The sequence below is a fragment of the Talpa occidentalis genome, unplaced genomic scaffold, assembly GCF_014898055.3.
Source record: "Talpa occidentalis isolate TD23 unplaced genomic scaffold, MPIMG_talOcc4v2.1 talOcc4.4, whole genome shotgun sequence".
Lineage (NCBI taxonomy): Eukaryota > Metazoa > Chordata > Mammalia > Eulipotyphla > Talpidae > Talpa > Talpa occidentalis.
Window position 1 is genome coordinate 32,912,924 of NW_023604295.1, and position 23,305 is coordinate 32,936,228.

The following is a 23,305-nucleotide window of genomic DNA, read 5'->3' on the forward strand; positions in this document are numbered from 1 at the left end:
GTGACATGTTTCAAAGCAACAGAACTTTTAACTAAAGCAATGCGTGAATGATCTTCTGTTGGAAAAGAATCCTAACAAAGGACATTGTTGGAACGATTAGCAAAAATTTTAACATGGACACATGTCAGATATTATTATACCATCGTTAAGTTTCCTGAGTTTATATTTTTCTGCATAAAAGAACATCTTTGTTTTTAGGAAATATTTAGGAGTAAAAGTTCAGGAGTAAATATTCAAGAAAACTACAACCGACTCTGAAATTGTTGGGCAAAAACACTACTACATAGAGTGGTAAAGTGAAAAATGCTAACAATTGGTGAATCTAAACAAAGGGAAGTAAGAATTCAGGTTCTTAAAACTGTTCTTTAGGTTTGATATTTTTCTAAAACACACACATAAATCCTAATCTATAAGATCAGAATGTAGCTGTAGTATGTAGCCTGAGAGACAGAAAGTTACTGTGAAAGTCCTGAGTTTGCAAATGGCTAGCTAAGCCCAACTTGCCACCTATGAGGTGGCATTTCTCTGACATGGTATCATATTGGAGTCTCTTTACATAACAATTTTTGGTATTTAAAACACCTCTGGCTTTAGGAATGAGATTATAAACGCAAATAAATCACAAACCAATTCTTCTCCATTTTAATTTTCCTAACCAAGTGACTTGTCAAAAGTCCATTTCCTCATCTTTCCACTAACACAGCTATCCAACAAATATTCTTATAAATAGAAATGAGCCCAAGATAGATTATGGTCACTACAGAGAATGGCAAATGTACTTTGTTATTAAGATTGTGAGAAATAGGGCCTCCCTGGTGGCACAAAGGATAAGAAGTCTCAGCACTATGAGGCTATCCACAACCACTGCAGCAGGAGTTCTGGCTGCAGGACAAGTTTGATCCCCAGCTAGGGAGCTGACCCATATGGCACGGCAGACCCTTCCTGTCTTGCCCGCTGCTCCCCTCAGCAGTGTATTTCAGTCAATCCACCTGTTCTGTTTCCCATTCTGTCTCTGGTGAATCCGTTCACCCCTGCACCTCTGGCCTGTTCCCCAGTTCTTTTATGCATAAATAAATCTTTAGAAAAAATTATGAGAAATAAAGTATTATGTTAATGCTTAGATTTTTAAATTTTGTCAACTTTCAAAAAGTATGATTAATACCATTAATTTTGCCAACCAATTGCAATTCCTAACTTACTCTTGCATTACTCCAGAGTTTCTTCATTCTCTGCTTTCTTGAATTTTGTCTTGAAACTGAAAACTTCAATTAAAATTTACACACATTCTGAGGGAATTAACTTTAGGAATAAATGGCAGAGTCTTTTTTTGATACAATTACTAAATAGTCAATGAGCATATGAAAGAACATTTATCAATATTCAGACTCATTTTAATAATTTGATAATTCTTTTCCTTTATCTTAAAGATCATAGGTTTCCCAATGAAATGTAAACTTTATATTGATATAATATCACAGAATAACATTGGAAGACGTTTCTAAAATTAAAAGTAAACCTTTCTTTTTATCAAAAGGAGAAGATTACATTTTAAAAGTTTATTTATTGAAAATTTGAAGCAGAAAATAAAAATCAAAGATCTTACACAATTTCATTGTTTCAGACTTTAAAGACTAAAATATCTTTGTGTAAAACTATTTCTTCTATATTTAAATTCCAATGAATTATACTTTTATTTCAATTATTTTTAAAGGAGTAACATTTCCTTTTAAATAGTTATAAAAACTATAAAACTTTTATTTAAACTCTAGAAAGCATGAAACCCTTTTATTATATGAATTAAAACATGAAGTTTACTTGCAAATCTACACTCACTTTAATATTAACATATATACAGAGACTGCCTTCATCAACCTTTTCTATTTAGCATCACAAAGATGTCTTCTGATGTCCTATAAATAATATGTTTACATGACAATCAGAAGTTTAGCTAAAAGTCAACCTAAATAGTAATAAATTAGTATGGAATGAAAGTCTAAAAAAAGGTCTTAAATAAAAAGAACAAGTCCCAAAATCTCTTAAGCAGCAAAAACATCTTCCAAATTTAGTTTCAAGATTTATCTTGAAACTCTCTTCCTTTCATCAGGTACAATCTTCCTTTCATCAACTGATTTCCAGGGCCCTAAGACAACAAAAGAAAAGTATTAATAACTTAATTTTCTACTGCATTCATACAAATAATATGAAAAATCTGTGCATTTCACATGAATCAAATCAGATGATAGTTAAAAATGGTAAAATACACAAAGTTTAAAGTAACTTATCTTTCCTTTTTTCAAGGGTCATAATTCATAATCAAAAAAAAGGAACGCATACATGGACATAAAAACATGGCAGGATAAGAGGATTAGTCTAAACTAAAATATTACCCTATTATAGTTCTATTTCTTATGTATAATCATCATCTGATTTTTTTTTTAAAGATTTATTTATTTATTTATTTATACACGCACTGGGTACAGTCAGAAGTGCAGGAAGGTGAGAGGATTCACCAGAGCCAGAGCTGGGAACAGAACAGGCAGAGTGGTGAAATACACTGCTGAGGGATGCAGAGGGCGGCAGGAGAGGTCTGTGCACCATGTGGGACCCTTGCCAGTGGCCGGGGATCGAACCGGTGCTGCAGAGGCTGCGGGCAGCTTCGCAACCCAGCGCTCAACCGCTGCGCCACCAGGGGAGGCCCATCATCTGATTTTCAATTCTTAATCTCAGCATTTATTAATGATATACAATAAAAAGTTTTCTACAAAACTTTGAACATGTAAGCAATATAAAAAGTAAATAATTTTCCCAAACTTTGGAAAAACAGTTCAGCAGTTCCTCACAAAGTTAACTTATGACTTTGCAATCCTACTCCTAGGTAAATGCTAAAGGAAATAAAAACGTCTACACAGAAACTTGTACAGTAAAGTACATAGCAGCATTATTCATAATAGTTTGAAAGTGGCATCAACTCAAATGTTAATCATTAAGTGGTGAACAGATAATGTGTGGTATATCCACACAATGAAATATTATCCAGGCCCCCCCCCCAATAAAAAAAGAATGACATACTGATACTTGCTACATGGATGAATATTTTGCTAAGTGAAAGAAACAGGTTCAAAAGTCTCATGTTATAGAATTCCATTTATATAAAAGTCCAGAGTTGATAAATCAAGAGACAAAAAGTAAATTAATGTTTGCCAGGCACTGGGATAAGATACTGAGGGTGGGAGGAGTAAGAAGTGACTACCAATGTGCATGGGGGTTATTTTTAGGGTGATAAAAATGTTCTGAAGGCTAAGCAAACTTTCAAATATAACAGAGCCTGCTGAATTCTTCACTTTAAAAAGGAGAATTTTGATTTATTATAAGGATGCAAAGATGCTTTAATATCTGCAAATGGATCTATGTCATTCACCAGATCAACAAAAGGAAAGATAAAAACCATATGATCTCATCAACAGATGTGGAGATCACACATTTATGATTTTTAAAAATGGGGATATAAGGAATATAATTCAACATAATAAAGGTTGTATATGAGAAGCCCACAGCTAATATCACACCCAATGGTGAAAAACTAAAAGCTTTTCCTCTGAGATCAGGTATAAGGCAGGATGCCCACTATCACCACTGCAACTCAACATAATATTAGAAATCCTAATTAGCAATTAGGCAAGAGAAAGGCATAAATGGAATCCAAATTGGGAGAACAAGTAAAACTTACTCCCTGCAGATGGCATAATAATACACATAGAAAACCCTACAGACCATTAAAAAAAATTGTAGGTAACAAAATCAATATACAAAAATAGGTTGCATTTCTATATGCAGCCAATTAACTAGAAGAGAATGAAATCAAGAAGACACTCCTTGGCCCTCCCTGGTAGCGCAAGGAATTAAGACGCAACTTATGAAGCTGCCCATAGCCTCTGCAGCACGAGTTTGATCTCCAGTCAGCCAGGGAATAACCCACATGGTGCAGAAGACCTCTCTTGGCTTGCCCACTGCTCCCCTCAGCAGTGTATTTCAGTAGATCTGCCTGTTCTGCTCCCCACTCTGTCTCTGATGAGTCTTCTCACCCTCCACACCTCTGGCCTGTACCCCAGTTCTTGTATGCATAAATAAATAAATCTTTAAAAAAAAAAAAGAAGAAGACAATTCCATTTACAGTCACACCAAAAAGAATTAAATGTCTAGGAATAAACTTAACAAAGGAGGATTAAAGACCTATACAATGAAAACTGTAAGATGTTGTTAAAAGAAATTTAAGACAGGTAGAAATAGAAAGATATCCCCTGCTCATGGATTGGATTAAGAATGTTAAATGGTCATATTACCCAAAGCATATTACCCAAAGCAATATGCAGAGTCAATACAATCCCTATCAAGGTTTCAATGGTATTCTTTGAAGAAACAAATCAAACACTACTGAAATTTATATGGAACCACAAGAGTCCAAATAGCCAAACCAATGCTGACAAAAAAGAATAGCGGTATCACACTCCCAGACTTCAAAGCTATTGTAATCAAAACAAAATGGTAGTGGGATAAAGCTAGACACATAGACCAACACTGGTTTCAGAGCCCTGAAACTAACCCACACTAATATGGATATTCAATTTACAATAAAGAAGAGAGGAGAAAAGTGACCATCTTTGTGCTTACATGTATTTTTTTGTGAACTACCTACTTATGGTCTTTGCCTGTTTTTCCATTGTTAGTTTTTTTTTAAAGATTTATTTATTTATACATACAAGAGCTGCGGTACAGGCCAGAGGTTTGGCAGGTGGGAGGATTCACCAGAGACAGAGTGGGGAACAGAACAGGCAGCCTGACTGAAATACACTGCTGAGGGGAGCGGCGGGCAAGACAGGAGGGGTCTGCTGTGCCATGTGGGTTGCTCCCTGGCCAGGAATCAAACTTGTGTTGTGGTGGCTGCTGAGAGCCTCATAGGTTGCGTCCCAACCCTTGTGCCACCAGGGAGGCCCTCCATTGTTAGTTTTAAAAATACTTTGAAATAGCAAAATAAACTTTCCACTAAATATACTATATATTTGGATTAAATAATTTCTAACTTGTCTGTATCCATGGTCTCTTCTATTGAATCTGTGATCTTTTAGAGTTCATTATTCAATATTTGTATGTGCAATTAATAAACATTAACTAATTTATTAATAGGTTTTGTGTGTGGTGATGGAAAGAGAAAAGGGCCTCCCTGGTGGCGCAGCAGTTGAGCGCTGGGTTGCGAAGCTGCCTGCAGCCTTTGCAGCACCAGTTTGATGCCCAGCCACTGGGTGAGGGTCCCACATGGCACGCAGACCTCTCCTGCCGCCCGCTGCTCCCCTTAGCAGTGTACTTCATCAGTCTGCCTGCTCTGCTCTCTCTCTGACTCTGGTGAATTCTCTCACCCTCCCGTGCTTCTGACTAACCCAGTGTTTATATAAATAAATAAATAAATCTTAAAAAAAAAAAAAAAAAAGAAGCAAAAAAGACAAAATTTGGTCATTATATTTGCCCATAATTATACAGGTTCCACATGAATATTTTAGTTGGTCTTCTTACCACTATGGGTATGTAAAGGAGCAGTAGGAACAATTTGGCAATGGTCAGTAACATAACATTCTGTATGCTTTTGTATGTTTATAAGAGTTTCCCCAAATAATTTAAATGCCTAGCATTATAATGCCTACCAGTGATTTGACATAGGAGTCTTATCCTGCTGCTTGCTTGGAGCCTGCTGCAGGGGGCACAAGGCTGTCCAGCTGTTGGCGATGTCCTGTACTAATCAGCCACTCATAAAACTTGTTCTCCACAAGTACCTGGAACTGCTTCCTTTGATCCCTAAAATTGCAATTGAGAGCAAAAAGAATGTAAGAACATTAACTCATACTAATTTTACTCCAAGTAATTATAAAACACTTGAATGAGATAAATGCTGTTATTCCCATATATCCACTTATTCTCTCCAAGTAATTGCTGTGTTCTATTCTTTACATTGGATCACCACCACCAAAAAAAAAAAGCAACAAAAAAGACTGGTCAGATACAACGCACTATTTGTAAAGACTTATCTATAATTATGCATTTGCTCTATTGTGGTTATTAACTCAACAGATATTTACTGAGGACCAAATGATGCTGGGTAGTGTTCTGAGTGATAAATGGTCAAAGAAAGGAAGAGAGACCAGCCCTCTGTCTGGCAGGCCTGTGACTCCATTCACATGTGAGGGCACCATTCACATGTGATCTATGTAACCTATGCTCCCTGGGAATGATGGTATATTCCAGTAAGAAATGTAAGTAATAAATAAAACAGTTAAGTGTCATGAACTTAAGTAGTTATAAATGCCTTGGCTAAAAATCAACAGGGTAAGGAAATGGAGAACGTTGAGAATGCTAGTAAAGAAAATGGATGAGATGACACTTAAGCACGAGTCTCAGTGAAGTGATGGATTAAACCAAGTCAGTCTCAGGAGAAGAACATTGCAGGCAGAGGGAAAATAAAAGGGCAAAGGTTCTAAAGTAAGAGGATATTTAACATGTTTAGGATTAGAAAGAACAGCTTCTGATAGTCAGGAACTAGCTTAGTGATATCAGCAGGGCCTTGTGTGGCTAGAATCTGGTCTAGCCATGATGTTCTACTGAACATAAACAATTCCACAGAACACCATCAGACAAGGCTAACATGGGATGATGATAGATCAAGGCAAGAACAAGACCACTATATAATCATATGTCAGTCCAGACATAAACCAAAGATATTTTGTGGTTCAAACCAAAGTTAAATTGAGTGTTTTTCCTTGTTTCTGGTGTTATTCTAAATCTGAATGCTTGGATACACTATAATTCAGAGTCAATATTTATTTAATGCTTACCACATCCTAGACTCTGCACATATGTAGAAGATTTTTACATACATAAAAAATCTAGGCATTCAAATAATAGAAGCATTCAAACAATAGAAGTGCTTTAAAAGGATGCTTTCTAATAATCATCCATTTTCCATAACATCATTGAAATTATATTATATATAACAATAGTTTACAGAAAACAAAGACTAAGAATCTAGTTTCTGGAATGGGGCTAAATGTGAATCCCAGATCCTATGTGACTTTGGATAAAATATTTATTTAATCTCTCTGTTCCTTAGTTTCCTTAGTTATAATAGGATATTATTAATGGTAAACGAGTTAATACATAGAAGGTTCTTACAATATTATTTGGCATACAGTAAGTGTTCAACATATTATTACCTGTTATGATCTTCATCATTAGTCTGTGAATATTAAACTGAGAATGACTAGTCTACAGTATGAATGTCTTGGGGGCTCAATCCATTAGATACAAACCAAGTGGAATGTCTGTAATAGGAGTCACAGAATTATCACAAGGGATTCCCAGGTGAAGCATGATTTGTGATCTTTATATTTTTTGGCAGGTTGCAATTGTTTTAAATAGTCTAAATGCAACAATGTAACTAAATATTATATATTTTATTTCTTAGTTCATAGGATGAGAACAAAACCATGAGAATTTATACAGAAAATATCATGGCGAGATCCAGTCTTTTTCAGTTATGATTTCCCTTAATAAAGTTAATTCTAACAGGGCCTCCCCGGTGGTGCAGAGGTTGAACGCTGGGTTGCGAAGCTGCCCGCTGCCTCTGCAGCGCCAGTTCGATCCCTGGCTGCTCCCCGGCCACTGGAGGAGGGTCCCACATGGCGCGCAGACCTCTCCTGCCGCCCGCTGCTCCCCTCAGCAGTGTACTTTGGTCCTTCTGCCTGCTCTGCTCCCCGCTCTGGCTCTGGTGAATTCTCTCACCCTCCCGCGCTTCTGACTGTACCCAGTGCTTGTATAAATAAATAAATCTTTTTTAAAAAAAAAGTTAATTCTAACAAATCAGATTTCAGATATTCTCAGTAAAAGGTATTCCCCAGATGTTTCTCACAAACATATCACTGAAAAAAGTGTCTCATATTCATACTACTAAACCTAGCACCTCTCACGTAGCTATACACAGTACCTCTCACATCATTATTATAAATTACCTCATTAGATCTTCACATCAATCTCACCAGGTGTAGATTTTACTTATACCTTATATGTGATGTAATTAAAAGTCAGAGAGGTTAAACGACACATTCAATGTCATTTAGTGGAGTGGCATGGACAGTACTAATTTCTGAGTCTTAGTACTTTTTTCTACAATGCAGACAGAACTATCTAGAGAATAACACTCTAGTCTTGAAGTAAAACTAAGAGATCTAATTAAAATAAGCATTTTTATTCATATATCAAAGAGCAGTTCTACATTATTAGAAAGAAACATTTTGGGGATGGCTGCCACTTTTCAAGATAATGATAATCAGGAAAAAAATAACTAATACCAAGCAAATGGAATCCAGTTATTAACGGAAGTGCTCTTGGGAGTCATAAGGAAAAAGGTCATAAAACTCAAAACGTTATTAGGACATACTGAATTTCATGTAAAGACTATCCCCAAAGAACTTGATACTCTTTTCTCAAACTAGCTCCAGCTCTCAAATAGGTAACGATGTAGAAGAAGCAACTCTCCTTGGTACTATATTCCCTACTTTTCTTATTGTCTCTTAACAAATAAAATTTGATCAACTATCAAAATGCTTATACTCACAAAAATTACTTATTACACTACTTTTAAGTTGATACTTGAAGTATATACTTTCAATGTATATATTAAGTGTATACTTTCAATGTATATATTACGTGTATATTATTCTTTCTAGAAGAAAACTGATTAATCAAAAGTTTCTAAGTTGGGCTCCAATTTTTGGGAATCATTTTTGATTTCCTCATCTTTTTCACAAAACTGTGCACTGATTCCTGCCTCCTGCTAAAGTATTTCTGGACTCCATCCTCTTTCCCACCACTGTAGTCCAGTTCCTAGTCTATCATCCTGACTTTCCTCTTTCAAATCTCTCTAGCCAGAAGATCTTTATATGTGCAATCCCTTTGCATTATACATTTTTAAATCTGCTATAGCAGCTAATAAAGGGTTTGCATTATATAAGCATTATATAAATGTTCCCGAATAAATGTAATAGCTTTCTGTTATTCATTCAATTGTTCAAAACCCTTTAATAATTCCTAATACTTAATTTCACTTAAATCTAACTTTCACTGCCTGGAATTCAAGATTCTCTATAATCGGGTTCAACCTACTCATCCAAGCTTAAATACCACTATTCCATATCCAGAATCCTGTTTCAGCATATGACTTCCAGGATAGCTACTTCTGCTTCTACATCTGCTCCTCCAGGGCTGTTGAAAGTTTTTGCCCAGTCCTCACTTCTATCCAAACTCAGTTCATAGTTTAAGGTCCGACATGAACTGTACTTACTCCACTGAGCTTCTCTGACTACCAATAGTGATGTTTTCTGAATTTTTATACCACAGAATATGTCCCTAGTTTCTAGACTTCAGTTCCAATGCCCTTGAAATAAAATTTTGTAGTAGACATAATAAACCACAATGATCTTCTGTAATAAGCATATATCTAAAATATTTAAAGCTCCAAAGGTAGGAAGGAAATGTCAGGAAAGACAGTATTTAAATTGACTAAATTTAGCCTAATTTTCAAATATTGTACTTATGTTTTATATTTTACCATGGATTAGGGAAAACTTTGATAAAAAGAGGCACTAGTCCAAGGACCATCGCTAGGAATTCACCTCTGGACAGTCTGTCTGTGGTGTGGTGAAGCCAGGAAGTCTGCACTTTTATCAAACTCCTTGGATGATTCTGATACACAACCAAATTTGAGAGCTGCCAGTATAATATAGAGACGTAAATTAAAAACTAAAATCAATCTATTTATATTTGACTATGTTGCATATTCTGTATGTTTCACTTAAATAAGTAATTTATATCTGCCAACTAAACTTGATTATTCTTAAAAGAATCAAGTTTAATACTTGAATATCCACTTACTCCTATCACCAGGGTTAAACAGCACCTGAAATACTGACCTGAAACCGAAGACAGACTGTATCTTTTTATTACTTTACACACCCATAAACACATGCAGATTAATTTGCTTTCCCATGGAGTTTTAAATAAAAGACAAATTATTACTTCCATAAATTACTTACTTTGTCAAACGAGCCTCCTTCACAGTTTTTTGCCAAATCTGTATCTTCTGTTCTCTTTGACCTAGTGCTTTCTGATATGTGGGTGGAAGACCCCCAGGTATCTCTGTTGTGTCCCCTTCCATTTCAAAGGGAATAATAAATACATAGAATTCACAAGGTGGTAAGAGCCGGAAGACATTTGTGTCTCTGTTCTCTCTACATACAATCATTGGATCGTCCCAATAGTTAGGCACTGTAGCAAGGCCAGTTCTGGCCATATGCTCCTCCAGCATTGGGTAATGAGTATGAAAAGGGGCAAAAGTTACTGTCTGGTTCCCAGAAAGAATAAGTGGGCGTGTAGGTGTCAGAATATGAAAGATGCAACCTGCTGTAGAAGAAATGGACAAACGATGGCAAACAGCAATGACTTTAACATTGTCACAGCTGTGGAGGTGAAGAGCAGTCTGTACAGGGCCCAAGACAAAGGTGCTATTCCTACACTTCTCAATTGTCACAGACCTGAAATATGAAAAAATGAGATGAATTATTTTGAGTAAGATGAAAAATATTTTACTGCAATAACATTATCTCATGCAAAAAAAAAAAAAAGTATCAATCCTATTCCAAAGAAAATATAAAAATGTCAAAACAGTATGAAGACTGCTTACCGTAAGGGAGAGAGCAAATATATAAAAGATTCGTTGCAACGATGAATCTTCACATGTGCCCCCACCAGAGTGTCTGAGCTTTTGGCTAATGTCTGCTTGTAAACCTGGCTCATCACCAACATGCGGTGCATCCTAGGGGCCACATGAGTATTACATGCAATTTTAGCTCTTTTGGTTGTCCCTTCAACTACATAGGAAAAACATAAATGAGATATTTTCAAATCAAAGAAAAAAATCATATAAGGTTAAATATGTCTACATGTATACATAAGTTAGATAACTGTAAGGTCTTAAAAAAATCTTAGATTCAGGTATTGGGTAATGTGTTTGCTATACATACTTTTCTGTATGTTTGCAAAATTTCATTATTTTTCTTATAAAATTTTTAAGCCTATACTCCATTCAATATTGCCTATAGGTCTAAATTTTTTTTTTTTTTTTTATCATTTCTACCCTTCAAGTAACATGCCTAAGGTCATATGGACAGTAAAAGGCAGAGCTAACCCAAATCAAGCTTCTCCTCCAAGATGTCAATATGAGTTAATTTATCATTCCAACCCTTAAATAATCTCTTTAAATTGTCATAATACTAATCTGAACCCCTGCTAAATTACTACCAAATCATTTCAGGAATTCTATTTAGCTCAAATCTTTATTTCCAAGATCACTGCTAACTCCCAAGTAGAGAGCCCACCTACCTGTCATAAACAGTACCTTGCAGGAACTGATACTCAAAAAAAATCTACATAGGTCGCTCTCTTAATGCAGTCCCACCAATATGTGATTGGTTTTTCAGACTGCAGGGGTATGAACCACCAGGGCATCCTTGTAAATAACACTGGTCAACAGTACCTCCTGCAAGGTACTGTTTATGACAGGAAGGTGGGCTCTCTACTTGGGAGTTAGCAATGATCTTGGAAATAAAGATTTGAGCCAAATAGAATTCCTGGTCACAAGAGTATGTTATCACTCTTCGTTTAAAGCAATTCGTATTGTTTCCTTTTATTACGTAAGTAATGTATGCTTATTGTAGAGAAACTTTATTACTAGTAACAAAAGAAGAAAAAATATTTGTAATCCTACCATACACCACTGTTAACATTTTAGTACAATCCTTAGAAGTTAGATATCCTTCTTTTCCTATGAGGGCCTACTTTAACAACATTAAACCTTACCTGAAGCTGCAGAAGTTTTTTCATTAGCATTGAGAATTCCATATCATCTCCTATATGTTTGTGGGAGCCTTACATATCCAAGAGTCCTGACCTCCTACTACAGCAATAGCTTGGGGAGATACAGAACTCTTGGATAACAATCTTTTTGTCTCAAGATTCTGTAGATATAGCTGAAGTTTTTTTAGCATGATAAAAATTGATAGAAAAATTACTTTCTGTACATTTGCACAGGATCTATTTCTTCATTACTTTGAAATTCAGAGATTATATAAGTATATCCTTGTGTTTTTGGGTTTTTTTTCTCCATTAACTTTTCCTGGCATTTGCTCAGTATAGGCACCTATTGAGATGTTTATTCAGTCCTTCTTCTCCTTGAATGTATTAAGAGCCCCAAGAAGGTCATATAGCACCTGTCCTATCCCTTCAGCTATTGCTGGGCTATCAGGAAAAACTACTGATGCAACCGAAAACACTCTTTCTACTATAAATCTAAATTTCCAATTTAGAAATACCTATTTTGCTTATATCTGTGTAGTTAAAAAGGACCTCATCTCTATACTAACATTCTAACTATAGAATGGCCAAATTTTGCTGTTTTGCATAAAAAATAGGAAAGTCTTACACAAATGAGCAAATGAAAGGAAGATGGAGAGAGTGGGAAAAGAGGAAAGCAAAACAAAGAGATGACTAACTGAAGTTGGAGTTTCTGTTAATTGCAACCAAACAACCTGGAATGAGGAACCAACTCGTAGACTATTGCTGCCTTGGAAGAAAGTCATATACAAAAGGAAGATGGTCCCTTTTTCTCTAGTAATTTTTTTTTAGGTCTTTTACAGAAGTGATTATTAATATGCTGGAAAACACTAGGTTCCTTAACTTGTCTTTCAATTTAATGTAGATTAAAATCTTAAAAAATACCTTGGTGAGCCCAAGCCAACTTCTTTCCAGATTTGAGGCAAGCAGATGTGCCAAATGGATTCCCAGTCAAGCAGGCTCTCAACCAGGCTTCCAGCTTGTAGAAAGAAAAGGTCTTAGAGATCTTTGAGAAGCCACTTTGTGCATGCAGTGGTTGCCACAGTGCAAGTTCATGAAGTGGATATATCTTCCTGGCTCTCCTCACTGTACCTTCAATAAGGAAGCTGAGTGCCACAACAGCTTCTCGAGAGACTAGACTAGTATGGGTTGAATGAGATGATGCAGTGAGTTGTTCTGGATCTAAAAGCAGTTCAAGGAGATCGGACAGATGATCACAGACAAAAGCTTGGTGACTGTAATCATTCCAGTTCTAAAAATATCAAAAGAAAGCACTCTTAAAAGAACAGAGATTCTCTAAGACCTGAAACTTTTATATATTCATTATATTATAGTATTACTTTGCCTCATCGCCACCCTCCAAAACCATTTGAGATGGCTATATAAATCTTATAATTTTTTTTTTTTTGTAATTCTAACAGGTATACACAAATTCTTTCTCCAGCTTAGCTAACTCAAAAGTAATACATAATAGCTAACCCTTAGTGTATGCCAAGCACTAACTGGTATACAAACTTTAGTGTTTAATTCAACAATAATCTTAAAGTAGATGTTATTATCACACCCACTGTACAGATGAGAAAATGGAGATACAGAAAGTTCATAAACTTGCTCAAGGTTACAGGTAGTAAATATTCTAAAAATTTCAGACCAAACATAAAATAACCACCTTAGACAATCATTCTATGAAGCATTAGTTTCCTATATTTATCTTCTCAAATTACAGAAGGAATTTTAAATTCCACTACATGAAACAAAGCATCTGATCTTACAGTGACTAAAAGGAAGAGAAACGATAAATTTGGGAATAGGCTTCATGTTGGCAAATGTACCAAGATTTGGCTCATTCATTTGACAGATATGCTTTGAATCTCTCACACAGAATGGGTAGTGTTTAAGTGATGAATTAGGTAAATCAAACAAGACAGTTCCTGTCCTCAAGGAACTCAGAGTCTATGTAGTAAAAAACAATTATTAACAAGTAATTATGAGACAGTATGGTAAGACCTATAGCAGAAATCAACAAATACATTTTATGAGCACAGGAGAAACAATAAACTCTAATTATTTTTTATTGGCATAACATCGGTTTACAACACTGTATATGGTTTAGGGGAATAGGTTCACACCTCTCTGGATCTATGTTACCCACACCACATCCAACACCAAAGCAGGCACAATCTCCACCACAAACCATTGCCCCCCCCCCCACCTTGTTCTGCATCCCTTTCTGATGGAGTTTAGGCAGAAGATGAACATATTCATATGCATTTTATTTTTTTATTTAAATTTTATTTTTGTATTCCCCATACAATTACAACCCCCTTATTTGACCCCAAGCCCTCCTTTCCCCGCTCCCCACCCCCCATTGTGTGTCTCTGGTTCATAGTTGTTGATTTTGATATTTTCTTTCTTATAGTTATTCTTTTTCCTGGTCCCTTATTCAAGTTTCCTAGATTCCTGCTATGAGTGAGACCATCCGGTATTTTTCTTTTTCTTTCTGGCTTATTTCACTGAGCATGATCCCTTCCAGTGCCATCCATGTTGCTGCAAATTGCATGTGTCTATCTTTTTTGAATGCTGAGTAATATTCCATGGTGTATATGTACCACATCTTCTTGATCCAGTCATCTATTTTTGGGCATTTGGGTTGTTTCCAAAGCTCAGCTATTGTAAAAAGTGCTGCTATGAACATAGGGGTGCAGGTGCTCTTTGGAATTACTGTTTCTGTGTCCTTTGGGTAAATACCAAGGAGTGGAATTGCTGGATCATATGGAAGCTCTATGTTGAGTAGGTCAAGAAATCTCCACACAGCTCTCCAGAGGTTGGACCAGTTGCACTCCCACCAACAGTGCAGGACAGTTCCTTTTTCTCCACAACCTCGCCAACATTTGTTGTTGCTAGTTTTTTTAATATGTGCCATTCTCACTGGTGTGAGATGGTATCTCATTGCAGTTTTGATTTGCATTTCCCTGATAACAAGCGATGTTGAACATTTTTTCATATGCCTGTTGGCCGTTTGCACTTCCTCTTCAGAGAAGTTTCTTTTTAGCTCTTCTGCCCATTTTTTGATTGGATTATTTTCTTTGTTTTTGTTGAGTCTCATCAGCTCTTTGTAGATTTTTGTGATCAGTCCTTTATCATTAGTGTTGTGTGCAAAAATGTTCTCCCAGTCGGTGGGGTTTCTCTTTGTTTTTGTTATTGTCTCTTTTGCTGTGCAGAAGCTCTTTAATTTGATGTAGCCCCAGCTGTTTATCTTTGCCTTCGCTATCACTGCTTTGGGTGATGTGTCTGTAAAGATGTCTTTGATGTGCCTATCATGTAGTGTTTCGCCTGTATTTCCTTCTATGTATTTTATGGTTTCAGGTCTTATGTCTAGTTCTTTAATCCATTTTGAGTTGGTTTTTGTGTATGGTGTTAGGTAGTAGTCAAGCTTCATTCTTTTGCATGCAGTGACCCAGTTTTCCCAGCACCATTTATTGAACAAACTTTCTTTGCTCCAATGCATATCCTTTGCTCCTTTGTCAAAGATTAGTTGACCATAAATCTGTGGGTTTATTTCTGGATTTTCTATTCGATTCCATTGGTCTGTGTGTCTGTTCTCGTCCCAATACCATGCAGTTTTGATGATTATGGCTTTGTAGCATAGTTTGAAGTCTGGGCATGTGATGCCTCCACTCCCTTCTTTTTTTTTCAGGAGAGGTTTGGCTATTCGGTGATTTTGGTGATTCCATATGAATTTCATCAATAATTGTTCTATTTCTTTGAAGAATGATATTGAAATTTTTATTGGAGTAGCATTGAATCTGTATATTGCTTTTGGTAGGATGGCCATTTTAATAATGTTTATTCTTCCAATCCATGAGCAGGGGATGTCTTTCCATTTCTTTGTGTCTTCTTCTATTTCTTTTAACAGTGTTTTATAGTTTTCTTTGTATAGGTCCTTTACCTCTTTTGTTAGATTTATTCCCAGTATTTGGGGTTTTTTTTGTTTCAATAATAAAAGGGACGGTTTTTTGGATTTCTTCTTCTTCAGATTTATTGTTTGTATATAGGAAGGCTACAGACTTTTGCGTGTTGAATTTGTATCCTGCCACTTTACTGAACTGATTGATGAGTTGAATTAGTTTTTCTGTGGAGTTTTTGGGGTTCTCTATGTATATTATCATATCATCTGCAAATAGTGATAGTTTGACTTCTTCTTTTCCTATTTGGATTCCTTCTATGTCTTTCTCTTCTCTTATTGCTCTGGCTAGAACTTCCAGGATTATATTGAAAAGCAGTGGTGAGAGTGGACATCCTTGTCTTGTTCCAGATCTTAATGGAAATGCTTTCAGCTTTTCACCATTGAGAATGATACTGGCTGTTGGCTTGTCATATATGGCCTTTATGATGTTGAGGTATGTTCCTTGTATCCCAAGAATTTCAAGGGCTTTTATCTGAATGGGTGTTGCACTTTGTCTAAAGCTTTCTCGGCATCTATTGATATTATCACATGGTTGTTATTTTTCTTTTTGTTGATGTGTTGGATAATGTTGATTGATTTTCATCCATTGCATTTTAGAAAGTCCAGTATAACAGGTGGATTAAAGACTAAAAGCATGAGAACTAGGTAGGATCTAACTACAGAAATTAAGGGGAAAATGTAATTAGAGCCTCTAAAAGAAGAAGAAAAGGGACTTTTTTTTTGTTTTCATTCGTATATGCATTTATTTTTACATGTATGCATTTATTTTTTAAAGATTTTTTAAAGATTTGTTTTTTAGTTTTTTTAAATTTTATTTTTATATTCCCCATACAATTGCAACCCCCTTATTTTAACCCCAATCCCTCCTTTCCCCGCCCCCCACCCCCATAGTGTGTCTCTGGTTCATAGTTGTTTGTTGATTTTGATTTTTTCTTTCTTATAGTTATTCTTTTCCCTGGTCCCTTATTTAGGTTTTCTAGATTCCTGCTATGAGTATGTTTTTTTAAGAGTTAATATGAAGGTAGAATTAGTAAGACTTGACAACAAACTATGTACAGGTGGTGAGAGAGAAAGAAAGAGCATGAGTATGGGTAGCCTATGGTAACTCACTAGCGCAGGGAATAAAGGTCAGTTCAAGTAAATTTTACTGTAGGGGTACAAAGCTATCTCCAAAACTAAAGTACAGGTAGGACTCATCACAACTGGAGTTGGAAAGCTATCTGGAACCTGGTTCCCCTTAGGGGCCAGAGTGTCTCTGCATGTCTGTTCCAGTCTCTTCTTTCTCTCTGATTACCTCAGAGTTTCTAATCCCTCATAATTCCAGGTCATTCATGAGCAAGGTGGCTATTTCTGGCCCCAATGCCACATGGGCTGTCAGCTCAAGTACTCAACACAACAGGTTATTTCTTTAGTCCATAAGGGTTTTGATTGGGACAGCTTATAATCACAAATCAGACCAATGTCAAATATATCCAATGGATGGGCTATTCTAGTAAAGTATCAATTGTCGGAAGAAGCTATACTATAGCATAAAACAGAATCACAATTCACTGATGCTCAGTATGCAACATGTCTCATGCTAATATTTCACTGAATCATAGCCTTTCAGAAATAGGTATTATCATACCCACTATAGAAGAAAGGTTAAGGCCTAGAGAAGTTAACTGACTTGCCAAAAAAAAAAAAAAAAATCATGTGATACTAAGTGGCAGACCTGGATATGAATGCTGGCTACCTTAGCTCAAAACATTCTCTCTCAATGTTGCCCACGTAGCAGGAATTGCATGTGGAAAGAATAGGCAATTATTGGCATCTCTAAAATTTCTGTAATTGGATATTCTGAATCTAAGGTAAAGAAAGGAATCTATGTGTGAAGAGGTAAATCTAGAAAGAAGACTAAGTTATGAGTGACTGAGATATAGTAAGTCATGGGTAAAGAATAAATTATGTTGAATAAAGAGCTTGAATGAGGAGACAAAGTTGCCATAGGCAGAATCCTGGGAGAACAATGCCATGTACAAGTCAGGGAAGAGAGGTTCATGAATAAAGAGTCAGAAAGAAGCATCAGAAGCAGAACCAGGAAGGTATAGTGTCATGGAATTTAACAGTAAACAAAATTTATTACAAAAAATAGATTATAAAAAGAGATTATAAAAGCACCAAATATCAAAGAGATTTATTTTTAGCTTTAGAACATTTGTTTTTTTTTTAGTTTTTTTAAAGATTTATTTATTTATTTATACAAGCATTGGGTACAGTCAGAAGCATGGGAGGGTGAGAGAATTCACCAGAGCCAGAGCAGGGAACAGAACAGGCAGATTGACGAAACACACTGCTGAGGGGAGCAGTGGGCATGGCAGGAGAGGTCTGCATGCCATGTGGGACACTTGCCAGTGGCTGGAGATCGAACTGGCACTGCAGAGGCTGCAGGCAGCTTCGCAGCCCAGCGCTCAACTACTGCGCCACCAGGGGAGGCCCTAGAACATTTGTTTTTAAAAGAGTCTGATATCACTAAAACTGAGACCTACATTTCACTTAAGTTTTTCAAAATGGTTTTACACGAACATGTAAAAACATTTGGGTTTCTTTATAAAAACATAAAAAAGAAATAAGACATTTTCTAAAACTCAAAATATAAGGCAATTAAATTTAACTTCTAGGTTGTATCATATCATTTACAATTACTTAAGCATGTTGAATTTAATCTTAAGCAAATAACAATCATATAAAATGGAATTTATCATTAATTTAACAGATTATGCAAATACTGTACCTTCTCACTTATCCTAATGTAGTAAACAGATTCAAATTCATTAACATGTACAAAAATGGGGATGCTAACAAGAGAAGACTGAATGATATGCCCCAAAACCACATAAGTGATTTTTGTGTCAATGAAGAAACTGAAATCACTTCTTTATTTTGATTAAGATGGCATATATTGACTTCATTTTATAATTAAAGGGGAAAAAAGTAAAAAGCAAAACAAAGCAAATAGCAAATCACTAGCTTATCTAAGTAACCCCAATGTAAGTTTTAATGAAGACAAACCATCTCCCTCTCAAATTGTCCCTTTTAGGAAATTTAGAAATCAAAATTTATCAGTACCTTATTATGACAACTGGATTTTTCAGTGAGGTCAGGTGACTGAGATCTATTTCTGGGGCTAGGCCATTCTTCTCCAATCAGTGATGTCCTCAGGGAGACCTTGTTTAACTGCTGTATGTATAAGAAGAGCAGAAACTGTAGCGTGTCCACTGAAAGCTGTCCAAAAAAAAAAAACAAAAAAAAACCATAATAAACATGTGTCCTAAAACCACACGAGTCACTAGTCTACAACTAAATACAATATAGTAAAATAGATTCACAACAGATTGCTGATCCAAAGAAGACAATTGATATATATGTTTCTGATACCCAGCTAGAGAAGTTCCTAAAAGTAATTTAACTGCAGTCCCTTAACTGCTCAGAAAGCTATCTTTGCCATCGATAGTCAGACATCCTCTCCCAAAACTGATGAAAAGGCTGAAATATATACTTTTAAAAAGTATATTATTTCAGAAGTTTAAAATTAGTTTTTAAAAAACCTTAGTAATTTAAGTACATAGAAGAAGGAAAGAAAATTTAATCAAGACAGCATTAAAGTTCATATATGTATGAAGAAAGTTTAAGATATCGGGGCAGGGCCTCCCTGGTGGCGCAAGGGGTTAAGACAACCTATGAAGCTGTCCATAGCCACTGCAACACGAGTTAGATTCCCCGGCCAGCCAGGGAGCAACCCACATGGAGCAGCAGACCTCTCCTGACTCGCTCGCTGCTCCCCTCAGCAGTGCTTTGTCAATCTGCCTGTTCTGTTCCCTACTCTGTCTCTGCTGAATCCTCTCACCCCCCAACACCTCTGGCCTGTACCCCAGCTCTTGTATGCATAAATAAATAAATCTTTAAAAAAAATTCATCCAATGAGATGACCTGTATTGGACTGTAGCATGAATGAGAAATAAACTGTTACAGTGTTAAGTCACTGAAAGGCTGGGACTGAAATTAGCCTACTCTGATTTATATACTTTCTCTGGGAAATCCTTTCTGCTCACCAGAATTAATTATTTTCTATTCTATTTCTGTATTTTATGCAAAATTTTGTTATTATACATATCACAATATTACTTAAGTAGCACTTGTCTGTCCACCAGCTTCCTCTACTAGTTTCTGATCTCTGTGAGAACAGAAATGCTTTCCTAATCATCTTTGAATCCTAACACAAAGCAGACATTCACTTAAAAATAGTCAGGTACTCTATAACAAATTTGGTTTATAAGTATCCACTTGGCTGAAAATATTTCTCAAGTCAATAGAAATATTTCCCTCTTCCTATTAATGTTCCTCTAACATTACTGCTTTGGGAATAGGTGAATAAGATTGCTAAGTAAGATCTCATTTATTAAATATATTAAATACTGTCAAACTGGAACCAGTAACAGCTCAGATAGTGCTTTGGAGTCCAAATGGTCATTAACCTAAAACTGCACACTGTACAGCTACTACATCTTAAAAAGCTTATTTCCCAAATTATACACTACACACACACACACACACACACACACACATTATATAAAAAGCCATACCTGATTTCTCTGCTTTTCGACTTCATCCTCAGACACACAGTTGGACAGAATCTCAGACCACTCGAGCCGTTCCTCTGATGTCTTCACTGCCAGACTATCAAATATTTCAAAGTAAAGCCATGCCAGATCCTTGGGCAATTGCAGCTTCCCACATGCAATGTGCCTCCACGTAGACCAGTATAGGCGTGGGTAAGCTCCCTCTGTGGCCCGGGTTCGTACATAGGTAGATATCTTCCTGAGATAGTGAAGGCTGAATTTGGATGGTGGGGGCACCTGCAAGGCGCCCACTATAAAGGGTTCTGTTTTCACCCAGAGGAGAACTCCGGACTGGTCCATATTATCTCTATGGACATTTGTGTGAAAAGCCTTCTTTGCATACCTAGGAAACAAAGTTTCTTCACGTATGTGTTTGAAACAAAAGTCATTTATACATTTTCTTGTAAGGTGAACCCTTTCCTAACTTTTTAAATGTACTCTACCAATTTAAAAGGCAGATATAGCTCATCAACTTAGAGCAGAATAGATTTTTGCTGACATCTCATTACCAACTATTTAAGCAAGAACAATTTTGTGATAAAATACATTATCTTTACTTGACTGGTTCAAAGTGTTTGTTTTAGGGAAAGTATGAAAATACATGAGGAATGTATTGTATCCTTGCTTAGGTCAGAAAGATGAAATGGAAAAGACTCATCTCATTACAGAAAATCTTGCTATACCTTGACGGGTAGCACTAGTCAAAATAAAGGGACAAAAATATTACAGAGTTAAATCACTTACATAAAGAGTATGGTTGGTTAGAGTTAATTTGCTATGTTCGCTGACCATATAAGTTCAATATGAAGGACTAACACAGGAAGCTGACAGGACTGCTTATATAAACACAGGCTGCAAAAATAGATCTGGGGAACTTAAAGCATTTTTATTCTCTGTAACAGTGCCCCTGCTATGGCATATTCTGCTATGCTCAGTTCAGGTGCAGTATTTTTTAATTCTGTTTCTTATAACAACAATACATAATTTGTATGGAATATTAATAAAATATCAAAAATAAAAGGGACGGAAACCATTTAGTCTCACCACCAAAGAGAAACTAGTTACTATTTTACTGTACTTCCTTCTTGTCTTCTTTCTACACACACTGTAGTTTTTGGGTTTTCACAATTTTGATAGCATAGATACAATTTCGTATTATTTTTAAAGCTTCATAGCATTCCAAAAAATGTATCCTAATTTATTCAACTTTTATTTTTAGATATTAGTTTAAACATTTTCACAAAACAAGATAGGCAAAATATTGATCATTATTTTAGTTGGGTAATGAGCACATGGGGGGTTATTTACCTCTTCTACTTTTGTACGTTAAAATTTTCCATTAAAAAAGGTTTTAATGTTTTCACTATCATACATAATGCTATAATTATCATCTGCCTGCACATTTCCTGCATGATTAATCCCCAGAGAAGATTTTCAGATGTACATTTGCAAAATGAAGTAACTGACACTTTTGAAGCTCTTGATATATTTTCCATTAATTTCCAAGATGTTGTATTAAACAAAACCATCACTTGACCAAGGTACCCTCTTCATGGAACACTACTAAGTGTTAACATCACTTAAAACACCTGTTACGACTGATGAGAAATGTTTTGTTGCCATTATTATATTTTGCATTTGATAAGAAACTCATGCTTCTTTGGGGGGAATTATCTGTTCAAAAAATAACTGACCTCAATAGTGCTCACTTACTATCAAGTAGCACGTGAAATACTTTCTGTGGCCTTCATCTCCATTGTCCTCACACCCCCTGGAGAGACATACAGTTACCCCCACTTTCAGATGAGAAAACTGAGGCTTAGAGAAGTTAAAGGACTTAATGCAAAGTCGCATACTTAAATTGGCATAGTCCTGAATTAGAATTCAAATCTGTCTAACTGTAGAACAGTTCTGCTTTATTTAGGAACCCGTTTTGGGAGCATCTCTGAAAAACGGGAAGGGATCCAGAGAAGGACTGCCAGGACGAGTGGCCAGAGGCTGAGGCCACGTACGGGTCAGATGAAGGGCCAGAATGAAGGAACCCACAGAGGAGACTGAGAGGATAACCAGCAACTGTCTTGAAACACGGGAGCGGCTTAGCCTGGTCCTGAATGCTAACCAGACCACGAAAGTCACTCGAGGCCCATGTTAGCTCGCCTCCAAAAGGAAACAGGCTGCTTTGCAAGGTATTATGCCCCTGTCCCTCGAAGGGTGCAATCAAAAGCCAAACCCCTGGGGATGCACCCCCCATTCGACCTCAGTAACTCAAGAGAGCTACATTTGTAAGCAAAAATGGAGCTTTTTCCCGCTTCAAATGATCCCCCGCGGAGTGACCGGGTCGTGATATTCAATAGGGTTTCTGAAAAGGGCCCACGAGCCAAGGCGGTTCTCGCGCGCGCCTTCGCCGGCGCTGGGGACACAGCCAGGGCTGGGACGCGGCCAGACTTCGGGAAGCGGGGAGCCCCAAGCCTGTGGTGGGCCTGAGACGTGGCGAGCACGAAGACCGCCTACCCAGCCCGAGCCTAACGCGCGGGGGGCCCAGGCAGCCTTCCTGGCGCCGGCCCGCGCGCGGTTACCTGCGTCGTCGGCAGGCGCCGCTGCGCTGCACCCTCCGCGCCGCCGCGCCCCGCGCCCGCTCGCCGGCCCGCCGTCGCTCCCAGCGCGCAGGCGCGGGACCTCGCACCACCGAGAG

At 36.8% G+C, this 23,305-nt stretch overlaps 1 protein-coding gene across 4 annotated transcripts; it reads right to left on the reverse strand.

Annotated features, from left to right (window-relative positions):
* Window positions 1–1,652: 1,652 nt before the first annotated feature.
* Window positions 1,653–23,233, reverse strand: TBCCD1 (TBCC domain containing 1). Of its 4 annotated transcripts, none has more exons than XM_037525250.2 (8): window positions 23,190–23,233; window positions 20,578–20,956; window positions 19,064–19,219; window positions 12,874–12,967; window positions 10,781–10,967; window positions 10,134–10,631; window positions 5,694–5,844; window positions 1,653–2,140 (listed from the first exon to the last, which is right to left on the reverse strand). In XM_037525250.2, exons 2-7 carry the CDS (start codon window positions 20,911–20,913, stop codon window positions 5,715–5,717), a joined length of 1,401 nt encoding a protein of 466 aa, XP_037381147.1. In that variant the 5' UTR covers window positions 20,914–20,956; window positions 23,190–23,233; the 3' UTR covers window positions 1,653–2,140; window positions 5,694–5,714. The 4 variants fall into 4 exon arrangements, with proteins under 4 accessions (XP_037381147.1, XP_037381144.1, XP_037381146.1 ...); XM_037525247.2 differs by having other exon boundaries at window positions 12,874–13,240; XM_037525249.2 differs by lacking the exon at window positions 23,190–23,233 and adding an exon at window positions 22,327–23,007 and having other exon boundaries at window positions 12,874–13,240.
* Between the last annotated feature and the right edge of the window lie 72 nt (window positions 23,234–23,305).

Excerpts from the sequence above, each read along its gene's own strand:
- TBCCD1 (XM_037525247.2), bottom strand. The coding sequence starts at position 20,913 with ATGGACCAGTCCGGAGTTCTCCTCTGGGTGAAAACAGAACCCTTTATA. Across the intron at positions 10,968-12,873 it reads GTTGGCTTGGGCTCACCAAG|TTGAAGGGACAACCAAAAGA; the intron begins GTATTTTTTAAG and ends TTTCCTATGTAG. Across the intron at positions 10,632-10,780 it reads TATTTGCTCTCTCCCTTACG|GTCTGTGACAATTGAGAAGT; the intron begins GTAAGCAGTCTT and ends TTCATATTTCAG.